Genomic DNA, 12,935 nt, shown 5'->3' with positions numbered 1-12,935 from the left:
TCAACAACAACAACAGGAAACCTAAGTAGTGATGTGGCGTTGCGCCTTGCAACGTTAACAATATGTTAAGCTGTTAATGTTACGTTCGCATTGTTATCGTCACAGAGATTCTACTGACGATGGCGGGGAAGGAAGGGGCAAGGGGTTAATAAGCCTGCTCTGACAACAAGACCACCCTATCTCCTTTCACTAACACCTAGCGCCTGTCTACCAATCTGTGGCGAATGCACTACTAGCTGACGGCGATAGGTAACGTTTCCGGCTGCCAGCTGGTTGTATCGAACACAAACTAGACGAACATACTGCACTGAACTGCTCCGGATAGGAGTTGCTGCTGATGGCTCTCGTCGTCGGTGTCTACGAAGAGCCCAGTGTTTACCATCTAATCGGTTGTGTGCTGCGCTGTTAGGTCTATCGCTCGGGCAGTATCACTCCGCCGCCGCTTCTGCCAATGAGCTAAGCGATGGTCGGCCTCGGGCAGGCAGCCAATCTGGTTAGATGTTGCCAGCTGTTTATTGAGCTTATGCCATAGTGCTAGAGAGAACACGAAAGAACGAAAAAGTTGAGAGAACGAACAGCTGATCATTGCTTGCAGACACCTTCAGTGCGTAGTTGTAATAATAAGCGCTTCGAGTTTTACGTTCTGTACCGCCATTAGGTGTTCCATCTGATGGACGACCCCACAGTGAACTAGGTGTGTCTACAACCGGACGCGTAACTAGATACAGAAGATAGACATTATATAAGATACGTAAAGATATTCTAGCGGTAGTGAACAAAAGCTATGGACAACTTTGAAAAATTGGCAAAGCCTTTTTTCTTCATAGGTAGCCATTGACGGGAAGGGTGGGGGTGGGGACAAAGTCGTCCCGCCATAGTGTGTTGTGTAATTCCCTAGCTTGGTTAAAACAGAGAAAAGTTTTACTTTTTACTATGAGTCGGTTTTAGAACCCAGACTTCTTGCAATAACTATTTCTGGATTGTTTTTTGGAACTATGAGATTCACTTTAAGAGAGCTCATACCTCATAGCAGCAGCTCCTACATTGCCTAAATACAAGAAAATGCGACTATTTTTTTCTTTTGAGAAGCCGGTTTTTAAACACTTTTCAATTCGAACCAAATGAGTGAAATGTATTCATAGAGTAAACCTGAGTTCTACTTTCTCAAAACTGAGTGTGTTTTTCGGAACCTTATGTATGCCTAAAGCGAAAACGCGCTTACGTCTTAACCGGCGTAGTTTAAAGCCCATGTAGCATAAAAAATAGACGTCCGCAACTGTTCGTACAAATCACCAATGTCCAGCTCGAATATTAAAGACAACATTACAAAAGTGATTTAATATGCTTTAACTATTTAAGCAAGCATTTTGCAACTGGGACACCTTATGTAAATTTTGTTAGCAGATGGGTACTGTCGAGTTTATCATCCCTTGGTTGTTTGCCTGTGCTAGTTTCAGGCATAATTGTCCCTCCCCCATTTTGGACGCTTCGTTGCTACTCAATTATTACCCAGTTATGCACCTTTAAATAGCTAGAGACGGTCTAACTAGATTGCTATTGGACGGTGAGTGCTGTTTCATGTTACCTTCTAGAAGTTTATTGCGTACGACGACCTATCGATTACCTCCACGTCCGGTGTTAATGGGAATAACTTAGAAAACTAGTCATACATTAGAAAGAGCGTTATTTGAATGCCCTAATTGGGTCTTCGTATTGTCGACTAAGTAGACCAGTAACAAACAGTTCGTCTTTTCAACTGCTTTCACCGGATTATACATTGTTGAAAGAAACAGGGTAAATGTAGGTTATGACAGATTATTTCAAAGTGCTTTGGCCACTTTCGGTGCCGAGTTTGATGCTGAATTCAGTCGAATTTTGTAGGTCTATCGACGCGACACAGACGTGAAAAAAACTGCTTTCTTCCTGTGGTTTTTTGTGAGTATTGTTCCTTGATACATTCTTCGTTACAGCGATCGAAAAACAAGATCACAAAAAAAGAGGAAGAGCCATCCAACAGCCGTACTTATCATGTTCCATCGATCTGGATCTAGACGGCGGATTCATGCCAATTCGAGAGCTGAACAGCCGCCTAGAGCTGTTCGACGAAATGCCCTTCGAGGCGGGGCTTCTTCGGAAAGGTTTCTAACTATACTCAAAGTGTTTCGCCTCGAGCTCTTCTTCATTTGCGCACTGCATTGGGATCATGCAGAGTTGGTAATATTGACTGATCCCAACCCGATTGTTCTAGGTAGTAGTGCTACTGTATAGCAAACTAATCATTATTAATATCTTGATTCTTTGACTCATTGCTTTGTGATTTCCTCGACGAACGCTGTTGTTGTGTATTGACATCGCCACAGGGAAAATACGTGAAGTACTTCTATAGCAAGCTATTCTCTGTCTCACAATTGGCTGGTTTTAATCTCGGTGATGTTCAAGCCCACCTTCAGCTTGCTCAGTGGGTAGAGCAACATGGAGTGCCCGATGCAGACGAGGACATCGAAGAGCTTTTCGATGGGTTCTTTAACAAGGTCGACCTTAAAGTGCATTCTCACAAATACCGCCAAGGAGGTTGGCCAAAAGCCGACATATGGTGTCACATGAAGTTCTTGGATAACATGCAAACAATGGCGTCGAATATTCACGCTACCACGGTCGTCATTAACCTAAACGTTATGCCGGTCTCGCTCTACGTGACAGTTGACCCGAACGACCCTAACGAAAACTACCACTATACGCTCAGCGTTAATGATGTCAGGTCTGAGACATCCAATCACGGAGCATTGTTTATAACTGTTAACTGCACGACAGGCACTCGGAAACAAATTTTTGAGGACGGGGATATGGGACCCGCCGAAGAGTGCGCGATTGACCCACTGGAGGTCACAATATCTGTAGTGTGGAAGGGCCCATCAGATGATTTTAGGAAACGTTGCTAAATATTACCTATATTCACCTTATGGAAAGGGGCAGCGTTACGAAGATAACGCCAAACATATTAGCCAACGCGTTCAAAGAGTCCACCACTGAGCAGCACATGCAACAAGAGGCTATGGCCAATAAAGGACGGCGGAAGGAGGATAAAGCGGCAAGTGGAGTAAATTAGAGTTTTGTGTTACTTCAGTATGGTCGGCAGTTTCTCTAAACGTATCCTACTTCGGGAATAACGGGTAACTTCGGTCACGAACAAGCTCTAAAGCTAATAAGTTGTACGCCTGAATGACGAATGGTTTTATCAAAATATAAAGTAAACAATATCAAAGTCGAAGGTCGTTTGCTTGCCGGGTATAGATACAGCTTCAATATATATACATATACGCGCGCAGAGTGTACTAGGAGTACACAAGTCAAAATTTAGGGCCCAGTGACAATGGCTTTTCTTCAGTTCTTTATGGAATCCAGAACGTACTCACAGTAATACTCAAAGGCTCCGAGATCGTTAATGATGTTTGCCTTTATTTTTTTAATCTACCATTTTCAGCATAAGAGCGAAGTCAGCATAATGTCTATTGATAATCTCGCGTGAAGTCTTTTTGTGTTTTGCGTTTCACGGGCTATGATATGGAAAACGATTAGTTATTCTTGTCATCAGGATAGTGCACTTCGCGTTGATCTGCGCGTTTTGTAGTATAAACCTTAAATTGGACACGTTCAGTTGAGCTAGTTGTTTGTCCGAAATCATATAGATAATTATTACTTAGAAGAATTTTAAGCTAGTTCTTTGCCCAAAATCATATAGATAATTATTACTTAGGAAAATTTTTAGTTGAGCTAGTTGTTTTTATACCAGTGGTCTGCTTAAATCCGGATAGACATTATCGATCTATTTGTCGTAACGGGTGTTTTTTCGTCTGCTATTATTGCGCTAAAAGAAAGGCTGTCCTTTCTAGAACAAAGTAACAAACCCGTTATGGTGACGGTAAGAGGAATGTGAATTAAGAACAACTATTATCGAATGTCTTCACGCTAAGCGAACTGGACTGAAATTAGAAAGATTAATTTTTTATTGAAACTTTGAAAACTCAATTTCCATACAAATCAAATATCAATATTAAAGTATATTTCGATAGAGTTTCAGAAATTTATTAAATTTATCAAAATATCCAAATAAAATAAATTCCAGTAATCCTGATGGATTTCACATCATGTCTTTTGTAATTTTTTTATGAAATTTAAATTAAAAACTATATTTGCATAACATCAATCATTCACAGCATAATTTTCGTCAGCTTTCTCTATTTATTACATTTATTGCTTGTTTCTATGAGGCAAAGCGGTATCAAAACTTCATTAAATGGAAGTAAAAAACATTTTTAGTAATTCTAAATTTGTGACACAGATAGCGGCTGTTTTCGAGGTAAGAACATTTCTTGCCAATCGGACTGTTCAGATGAACTCCAAACGGTAGCCCATCTGAGACTCTTGCGCCTCTTTGTACCTGTCGGATTTTTTAGCCGTTTCAAAACCTCGAATGTTTGAAATTTTTAATTTGTTATAAGGCCAAAATTTAATTCAGTTTTTTTCTTAGATGAAACGTGGTTTAGTGAGTCTACATGACTTTTTTTTCAAAGAATATTTGAAGGATGTTTATATATATATATATATAGTACCTATGAATGAGCGCTTGAATCGCTTTATTCAGAAAAGATTCTCGTCATTTCTCAGTCCTTCCGAAATATGGCTTGGATCTCTTCAACAGTGCGGCCTTTTGTTTCCGGTAGGTTACGCCACACGTAAATAAAGAAACCCATCAGGAACACTGTAAATATGCTGAAGGTATAGTAACCGATCAGAGTCTGAAAATGCGACACGACGCATAAAGACATTCAATAATCTCATATCAGCATATTAGTTTATTATACGGCATTCATCCTTGCGTCAGTTGATCGTGGCATCGATCTTGTTCACACGGTTTAAATATATCGCAATGGATTAATTTTTATGCATGCTATACATATCCAAAGTTTATAAAATTCGGATGTTTTTAAAATGTTTTCTGGTTTTGAATTGATTTAACCATTTCTACCATACAAAATAGTCCCACTTTAGAGCAGGTAGTTGTCGGAGCACAATCCGTGTCCACGTACCATAAGTAGAGGGAATACCATTCCAACAAAGATGTTAAAAGTCCAGTTGAGTGCGACACAGATTCCGGTGGTGAGAGGTTGGGCTGGCGCGGGCAGTAGTTCGGTGGGCAAAAACCACGGAATTGAGCCAGTTCCGAGGGCAAACATCATGATGAATAACAGCACACCCACTACTGCCACCCAACTCATCCATGGAAGCGCGGCCTAAACAATAAAGTACAGGGATAGCGGTAATAGTGCACGTAAATACACTAGCTGGGTCATTGTGAGTTTCGCTATTAGGCAAAATTTTTTATTGCACTTTAGGCCAATAATAGACAATATACTTACATAGGTAGCAAGTGCAATCATCAGCACGATGGAGACTAGGCCCATACCGCAATAGCCTATTAATAACAATGTACGCCTTCCCGATCGTTCTACGATGGAAAACGAAACGATTGTAGTCAAAAGGTTAACGACAGACATGCCTACAGTTGCTAAACCAGCGTGGCTATCACTTAGCCCGGCAGTCCGGAAGATCTGCGTTGAAAAGAATATTGCCTGCGCATCAAAGCGGAGAGATAAATATTTAGAGATTATAAATATCGAGAGCATAACCCAATTCTTAAAAAAATATTAACGAGTAGTAATTAAGAGGACACGCAAAGTTGGCAGCGGCTAAACAGCCCAACGCAAGTTTGGGTAACTAACGCTAATACCTGTAGCAGGGAAACATTGCGTGTCTCGTTTAGTGCCATTACTTAACCTGTAGTTTATTTAACGTGGCCACGTCTACAGATAGCCCAAGAGAGCTAAAACATTTCCTAGCTTTGCTTAAAGAAATCAACGAGCAGGAGTTCTTATCTGATAAGCCCTGTACACTTCGATTTTATATATATATAAAATCGAAGTGTACAGGGTATTATATATAATAACATGTCACTATACGATAGAATTACTTGTATCAAACTTAAGTACCCACCAAATTTGCATAGATAGAAATAAGTCAACGTCGTGCAAAACACTTACGGCGTTAATTCCCGATAGGGGCTGTGACAGCATCACTACACAAGCAATCGTAAAGCCTTTTCTTAGTAGCTTATCTTGTAGAATACTGGCAAGTTTTACCTTAAAAGGACAATTGGATATGTGCTAATATATCTGTGTTTAATGCGGCGTCCTACAAATGCCATGGATCTTGATTTCTACCTGTCGCTCTCTCTACATTAATTCTCTATTTAATGTTTTTACTCATTGATGTTAAACATAATACACTTGTACAAAAAGGCATTTTACTGAATAGAAATATTAATGATTATTACTCCAATTTGCAGGTTCACCACGCTAGCACTTCGATGAAATCAAAGGAACATTCCCTTGCCTTTGGGTCACAAACCAGTCTCATTAAAAGTTTGTTCTCACTGTAATAAGCTCATTGACGTTTAACCAATCCCATCTAAGGTCCTGCTGGTCGATATCACAATAGTTTCGTAATTTGGCTACACATTTTAGATGGGTTTTGCGTCGATCTTCAATTGTATCACCAACTTACAGGCGGGTTTTTGCGAATTCTTTCAGCTTCTGCTTTGAAAACCTTTAGCTCCTTCTTTACGTTAGAAACCCCACGCAGGGACTTCAAAGCTATGAAAAGAAATGAACCAATTTAGACAGCATCTAAGTGGATTGTTTATCCTAGTAGGACTACAGATATTGTAGAAAAAATATATATGCAGAAAATACAAACCTATGTAGGATTTAACGGTCTCGAAGGTAACCGTCCGTGCAAGTAATTTCACCTTTTAGCATCTTATCACATATTTAGATTGTAACGTTCCGTTTTTTTTATTTCCGTATGAACTCCACTATCTGAATATAATAATGGGGTTAACTAAGGAAAAAAATTGTAAACCACCAGTTAAGTTCTTATAGGGATTATTTCCCTAAAAAATATGGGCATATATATCCCTGGGGTATATATGCACATATTTTTTGCGAATTATTCTATGGCGCTTATGTCGCTAAAATATGTGAGTAACATCAGACAGAAATTGCTTGGCACCATTTTCATTACTGTACATATATGCTCTCTGCAAACATGAGGTCCCTTTAGATCAAAGTTACATTAATTATGGATTCGAAATGAAGCGGAACGTTCCATTAAGATTTTTAGAGGTCTACTATATGTTTACATTTCTGTTTATAGATGGGGGATCTGAAATGCGTTAGTGGACGCTTGAACAACTCAACATCGTCCGCCTAGATTATACCTACTACGTTTGCATCCCACCTACCCTAAGATTCGCCCTATACCAAGCAAGTTTTTCGAAAAATATTGTTACGGGCTGGAAATTATCTTATTAGTCACATGCAGTTTTACTGAACACCTTTTTCGGCGCCACTCTCATCGTTGCGTTCAAGCAGTAAATACTTCGGCGACTCCGGACAAAACGGCAATACGAGCAGCATCAGCAGTTCAGGAAGAAGCACGCCACCGCCTATGAGATATAAACACTAGGGCCGTAGTGAAACATAAGAACAAAAAGGACAAGCAAGCAAGGAAAATCTACAACAGACTAACGGCATCTAAAACTTATAAAATATGAATAACAATACATGCCAATAATAATAATATTCGGATATTTATTCGAACAATTTGGTCTCCAAGACAAACAATCTAATTAGGAAGGAAGGGCTAAATTACCAATAAACCGGGGAACAGACGAACTTTTATCTGGATCTGATCCTGCCATTGTGTCTAAGTTGTGTACAATGCAAAACTGTCCTACGTTATGACAAAGGTACATTAAAAGTAGAAACATTTGGTTTCATTATAGTTAGCACAGCCAAAAGCCGAGATAACGAACAATTATTTTACAGAACACTCACCAAATAAAACTGGCCACGTTTCCTCATTTCCAAGTACGTTATATTGTCCAAGGATCTGCGAGACGAGAATTGCAATGACCACGACAAGTTGATAGATTGTTCCCACGGCACCTCGCCATACCGCAGGAGATAATTCGTTGAAGTAGAGTGGGGCGATACCACCACTTATACCTATCACAGACCCCAACTTCATGGTTACTACGAGAATTTCATATATGGCAATGGAGCCCAGACGACAAAACTCGAATACCCATACAAAGTATTACACTCAGTCTGCAGTGTATCAATTGTGCATTTTTTTTATTATCACAAAAGAATAACCGCGGGGAGCTCCTCCAAGCACTGCTTTCGACTTTAACAAATCGATTTTGCCATCCGCGGGCCATCCCATTTACATTTTGACATTCTATGCAAAATAACCATGCAGCATTTGTCGAGTTCGGCGTCACGCGCACAGTTAGCTTTGCCTAAGCATCTGTTCGCCAGTTTTCCCCAGGTCTTTTCTTAGTTTTTTTGTGATTTGGATGACTTCTATTTCCCATTGCCAGATGCCACATTAGTTCCCAACAAGTTACCAGACGGCCATTATAATTCTTATGAAATCAAAAACTTCCTTCACCTGCATGAACTCCCACGAAAATGCGGCCCAAGATCAATAACTCATGACGACCTATTTGCCTTGAAAGCATCATACAGGCCGCTCCCAAAATAGCGAAAATTGCGTTGAACATCAAACTTGCTCGACGCGCACATTTCTTGGAGATTGGAAGGACCAGTAAACCACCAACGAGGCCACCCACGCAAATGGCCGAAACGATTACAGCGAAGTTACCGGTAACTTCCACGTCACTAGGCACTGAGCCGCTATTGACCGTCATACTTGTGTTGATAAATGCTTTGATGACCTACGAACGGCATAATTCAATTTTAGAATATAAAGCCATTATGTTCTGTAGTTAAACCAATACATTCGGTTGCCCAATATTGATGGGTAAGTTCAGAAAACTACAAGTTCTTGCATTACTAATTCGAGACGGCTTAATTCTGTAAAAAGGCCAATCGGAGAATTTATTTATAGCTTGATTAATAGTTATTTATTTGATTTACCCCCCATATTACAAATCCGGCTATGCAATGGGATATAATGTACTTTTAGATATTATTCTTGGTAGCCATCTTTTGTAGTATAGCGACAGTCTCCCGACCTGTTCAGGCGGGTTCGTAACACCGAGATTGTAGCCATTCGGGAAAGCTGTACCCATAGCCGTTGAAGATACCGCCATAACTAATGACGTTGTTAGGCGGGGCTGAAAATGAGTGAAGCGACAAAATCCTCCTTATTATATTAAAGTCCTGTTAGAAAATGTGCCTTACTTAGAAGGATACTGATCATACACTAGGGTATTATACGGTTTGAAAACTGAACTAGAGCCATTAACGTAAAGATTAACCAGAATTTGTTCCTCTAATGAGAATTGAAAATAGTTACTAGTAATCGAAACAGTAAAATCTAGTCTTTTCTTAATTTTGCTGGATCAAGATAAAGCGAATGGGCAAAGCCATGCCAAAACGTACCCCAGTAGCTGATTTATAGCCTATTTTCCAATCGGCGGGGAATCAATGGTGCACTTCTCATACGAACTCTTCAAATGAGACAAGCAGAAACTAATGCTCTGACGCAGTAAACGTACTGTTCGACCGTACAATCTAAAATGAACTATTAACTTGCCGGCAACATCAAACCCCGCTACTCGGCGAAAATGAAACAGACCCTTGAATGTCCCCTCTTTTGTGGACACTACGATTCACCGCCAAACAAGCCCTCAGATATCCGCCGTGATGTCGTATGACACCTGTGCTCCAGCACTGAGATTCACAAATCAGTATTGGTTTTCTAGGTATATACAGTTTAAACGAACTGACGGAACCGTACGACGGACTGTCTAGGTTGAACGATGGCTTGTCCATAGCTCTCGTAACTTTCTGCACATACGAGTTGATAACCTAGTAAGCCGTTGTGCTGTCGTCCTCGGCATTATATTTATACCGAGAAAAATTATTAAACAGACGTTTAGAACACATTTTCTACTTTGTCCTTATTTGGAAGAAAACTATTTTATCACAAATCTTTCAAAACGTCTAAGGAATATTAGAGGGAAATAAAAATTACTATAGAAACGGAAATATGTGTGTTATGGATGTACTACTAACGCCGATTATAGATAATTATTATAACCTTACGCCTTGAATAAATCAATTATTGCAGCATGTTTGAATTGGTTGGACTTAGGGAATATTCAGCCTCAAGACGTTTTCAGAAGCAATGCAGGAATCATCTGATACATCCATTATAGCAGTCCGCTTATGTAGCTCGGTTTCTGGGAATATTGGATCGATTAGAAGATCGTATCCTTGTTTCATTACGTTGGCGTCTGAATTTGCATCAAGTTTAGCCAGCGTTGAATGAACTTCCTAGCCATTCTGCAAGCACGCCTCTAATAAAAAGCTTGATTTTAATCTATTGTAATTTAAACTAACCTACAAAATTTCTTTTCGTATCTCCGCATTCAACGACATTTTGCGCTGCTAGAAACAACACACTGATATGCAATTCGATTCTATACTCCACCTTAACTTCAGACTATGTCCGCTCGTTAGCCTGTCTACGAGTCAATCAGCTTTTACAGAGCAACCTATCCGGTTGCTCTGTAACTTCGCTTTCAACATCCCAACTTTACAGTCAACCATCAGCCGTGAGGTCCAAGATTCGCCGACCATAATCCAACATATTTCACTATCCTATAAAATCAAAGGTTAATTTTGTGCCACAGACATTTGGTATTTTTGGCTACGTTTTCCATTTGTCTTTTTTGCTTTGTATAAGGGTCCCAGTTTTAAGCCTCTTGGACTACATTTTCGTATTTATACTCGTAGTCGGCAGCTCTTTTTATCTAGTATAAGTATTACCGTTTAATGAATCTATCTAAGGAAAAAACGCAAAGAAGCCAACCGTTCTATAAATTTGTTCCAGTATAATCAGAATAGTCATTGGACTACGTTTTTCTGATCTAGCATAAAAATCATTTTAAACCCTAAATTGTACGCATGGATTACAAATTCATGGCTCCGATTGTTAACTGCGCTTTATTTGGACTCCCTACCTAAATTTTTCAAAAAAGTCAACTTCAAAAAAGTCTATTCTAGACAGCAATTAGTAGTCACTCTCTTCGTTGCACTTTTTTCCTTTCTCTAATTGTCTGTTTAGCCCCTTTAACGTTTGATCGAGGTGATCATTTTATTCTATATCTAACCACGTTAGCACAAACGTTCAGTGTAATATAGTGGGTTTAAATGCGGTACCCAATTATGTCACGAAACGACATATTATTAGGCCCCATAACGCCCTCTCGTTTCCTATTTGTACTTCATTGCTTGCTGGCCGAGTCCCCAACATCGCGTTCAAGATGGAAACCTTCCTATTGAACATCCTGTGTCGGGTATAGTAGTCTATAGTGCTAAGCATAGGAGTCCGACGTGCGTGCAATTCTTGCCTGGCTTTAGCACTACGTTTAGTCTGTTTATAAGTAACATAAATAGAGCTAACCTATGAATGCCTTTCTGTTGGACGCAGTTAATGTATTATTATTATGCGCCGGACGCAAACGACTGCAGCTTCTGAACGTCGTACATCAAATCTCTCTTCCGATAAGCGTATGAAAACGACGTGACCTATTGTTGAATCATGCCTACCTTCTCTCCATCGGCTGTAAAGAGTCCTCCGTTGACAGCCATCTTACCCTGTGCTTTCTTACACTTATGACACACATACTTTTGGTCTTTTGCCAATTCCTCGAGTTCACTTGGGTCGATATTACGATCAGCCTCAGCAGCTGGTGTTTGACACTTTGCACACTTTACTGAAGTCCCGGCAGGTTCTGTCAGCTCCGTAGAGCTGTCTGCCTCAGTATCATACCCCATCAACGCAAGTTCTCCGTTGGGCTTCAGTTTGTAAAGATGGTGAAGTGCTACGGAAGAACGTGAAACTTCGTTAAATTTGCTTAGACACAAGTAAAATTGAACAATCTTTTTTGCGCCCAGTGAGAGTGCAGCATTCGATGTCGGAGCAGACGACGCTAAGATCAAAACCATTTATGGAAAGAACTGTCTAAAATAAAACTCGTGTGTCGGTTGTCAATTTAAAAAGTTTGTCGATTAATTCAGCCCTGATGTCAACCTCAGACGGCAATTGTTTTTTGCTGTTTCCACTGTGATAAACTCAGCCATCACGGAGATGGTCACTGTGAAGTTCAATCTAAGTAAGAGCTATTGCCTCGAACTTGAGGTAAACGCTCACTGTTATCGTCTGTCTAAACAAATTCCATATAGATAAATTGTCAATGACCGCGTAGTTCATGGTGTAAGCTCTGAATCAATTAAAAAGAACTGGATAAATTGATTTTTATTTTCTCAGACTTAAAAATCTCGGTATTTGTCTAAGTGCACTCTGCCGAATTGAGAGTAATCCAAGTTATCATGTGAGCAATGATTCGAATTGCTTGCGATCACTGACGTGCGAAGTCGACGCGCAGATGCCTGATGATCAATTTAATAATCTCAAAGCCCTTTGTTGTCTAACAAAAACCGCAACATTTGTAAATTCACCCCTTTTTAAGATTCGCGCGTTAAGGTTCACTTTTGCGAATCTTAGGGTGTGAACTTACCCACAAGAAAACTGAAAAGCCGCTTTAAGGTCGCGGCACCCTACGCATGAAGTATGATCAGCTCTAAAGAACTTCCTTCTGCCCCAATAATGTAGACTAAATAAAGTTCCGCGCCACGTGTATCCAAACGACTCCAGGGGGGGGGCACATCACTTATGTTTGTTCATTTACCAATTACTAACTTACCAATTACATTTCATATTACTGCAAAAATAATGAGGTGATAAGATCCATGCAATAATATGCTATTCTTAGCCCA

At 39.9% G+C, this 12,935-nt stretch overlaps 3 protein-coding genes across 4 annotated transcripts; 1 reads left to right on the top strand and 2 right to left on the bottom strand.

The window, feature by feature from the left end:
- Positions 1-43: 43 nt before the first annotated feature.
- LOC111265226 (uncharacterized) lies at positions 44-4,146 on the top strand. Of its 2 annotated transcripts, XM_086970401.1 has the most exons (4): positions 44-694; positions 1,452-1,564; positions 1,971-2,214; positions 2,361-4,146. In XM_086970401.1, exons 3-4 carry the CDS (start codon positions 2,029-2,031, stop codon positions 2,937-2,939), a joined length of 765 nt encoding a protein of 254 aa, XP_086826527.1. In that variant the 5' UTR covers positions 44-694; positions 1,452-1,564; positions 1,971-2,028; the 3' UTR covers positions 2,940-4,146. The 2 variants fall into 2 exon arrangements, with proteins under 2 accessions (XP_086826527.1, XP_022697456.1); XM_022841721.2 differs by lacking the exon at positions 1,452-1,564.
- On the bottom strand, positions 4,058-7,941 carry LOC111265218 (solute carrier family 2, facilitated glucose transporter member 1). The gene is made up of 6 exons (XM_022841709.2): positions 7,454-7,941; positions 6,622-6,710; positions 6,099-6,197; positions 5,418-5,630; positions 5,088-5,291; positions 4,058-4,796 (listed from the first exon to the last, which is right to left on the bottom strand). Exons 1-6 carry the CDS (start codon positions 7,533-7,535, stop codon positions 4,662-4,664), a joined length of 822 nt encoding a protein of 273 aa, XP_022697444.2. The 5' UTR covers positions 7,536-7,941; the 3' UTR covers positions 4,058-4,661.
- Positions 7,942-8,148: 207 nt separating this feature from the next.
- On the bottom strand, positions 8,149-12,802 carry LOC147752846 (solute carrier family 2, facilitated glucose transporter member 4-like). The gene is made up of 3 exons (XM_086970400.1): positions 11,706-12,802; positions 9,161-9,262; positions 8,149-8,860 (listed from the first exon to the last, which is right to left on the bottom strand). Exons 1-3 carry the CDS (start codon positions 12,102-12,104, stop codon positions 8,558-8,560), a joined length of 804 nt encoding a protein of 267 aa, XP_086826526.1. The 5' UTR covers positions 12,105-12,802; the 3' UTR covers positions 8,149-8,557.
- Positions 12,803-12,935: the final 133 nt, after the last annotated feature.

Source organism: Varroa jacobsoni, unplaced genomic scaffold (genome assembly GCF_002532875.2).
Source record: "Varroa jacobsoni isolate VJ856 unplaced genomic scaffold, vjacob_1.0 scaffold_945, whole genome shotgun sequence".
Lineage (NCBI taxonomy): Eukaryota > Metazoa > Arthropoda > Arachnida > Mesostigmata > Varroidae > Varroa > Varroa jacobsoni.
Note: the sequence above shows the minus strand (reverse complement) of the source record. Positions and strands in the feature narration are given on the sequence as shown.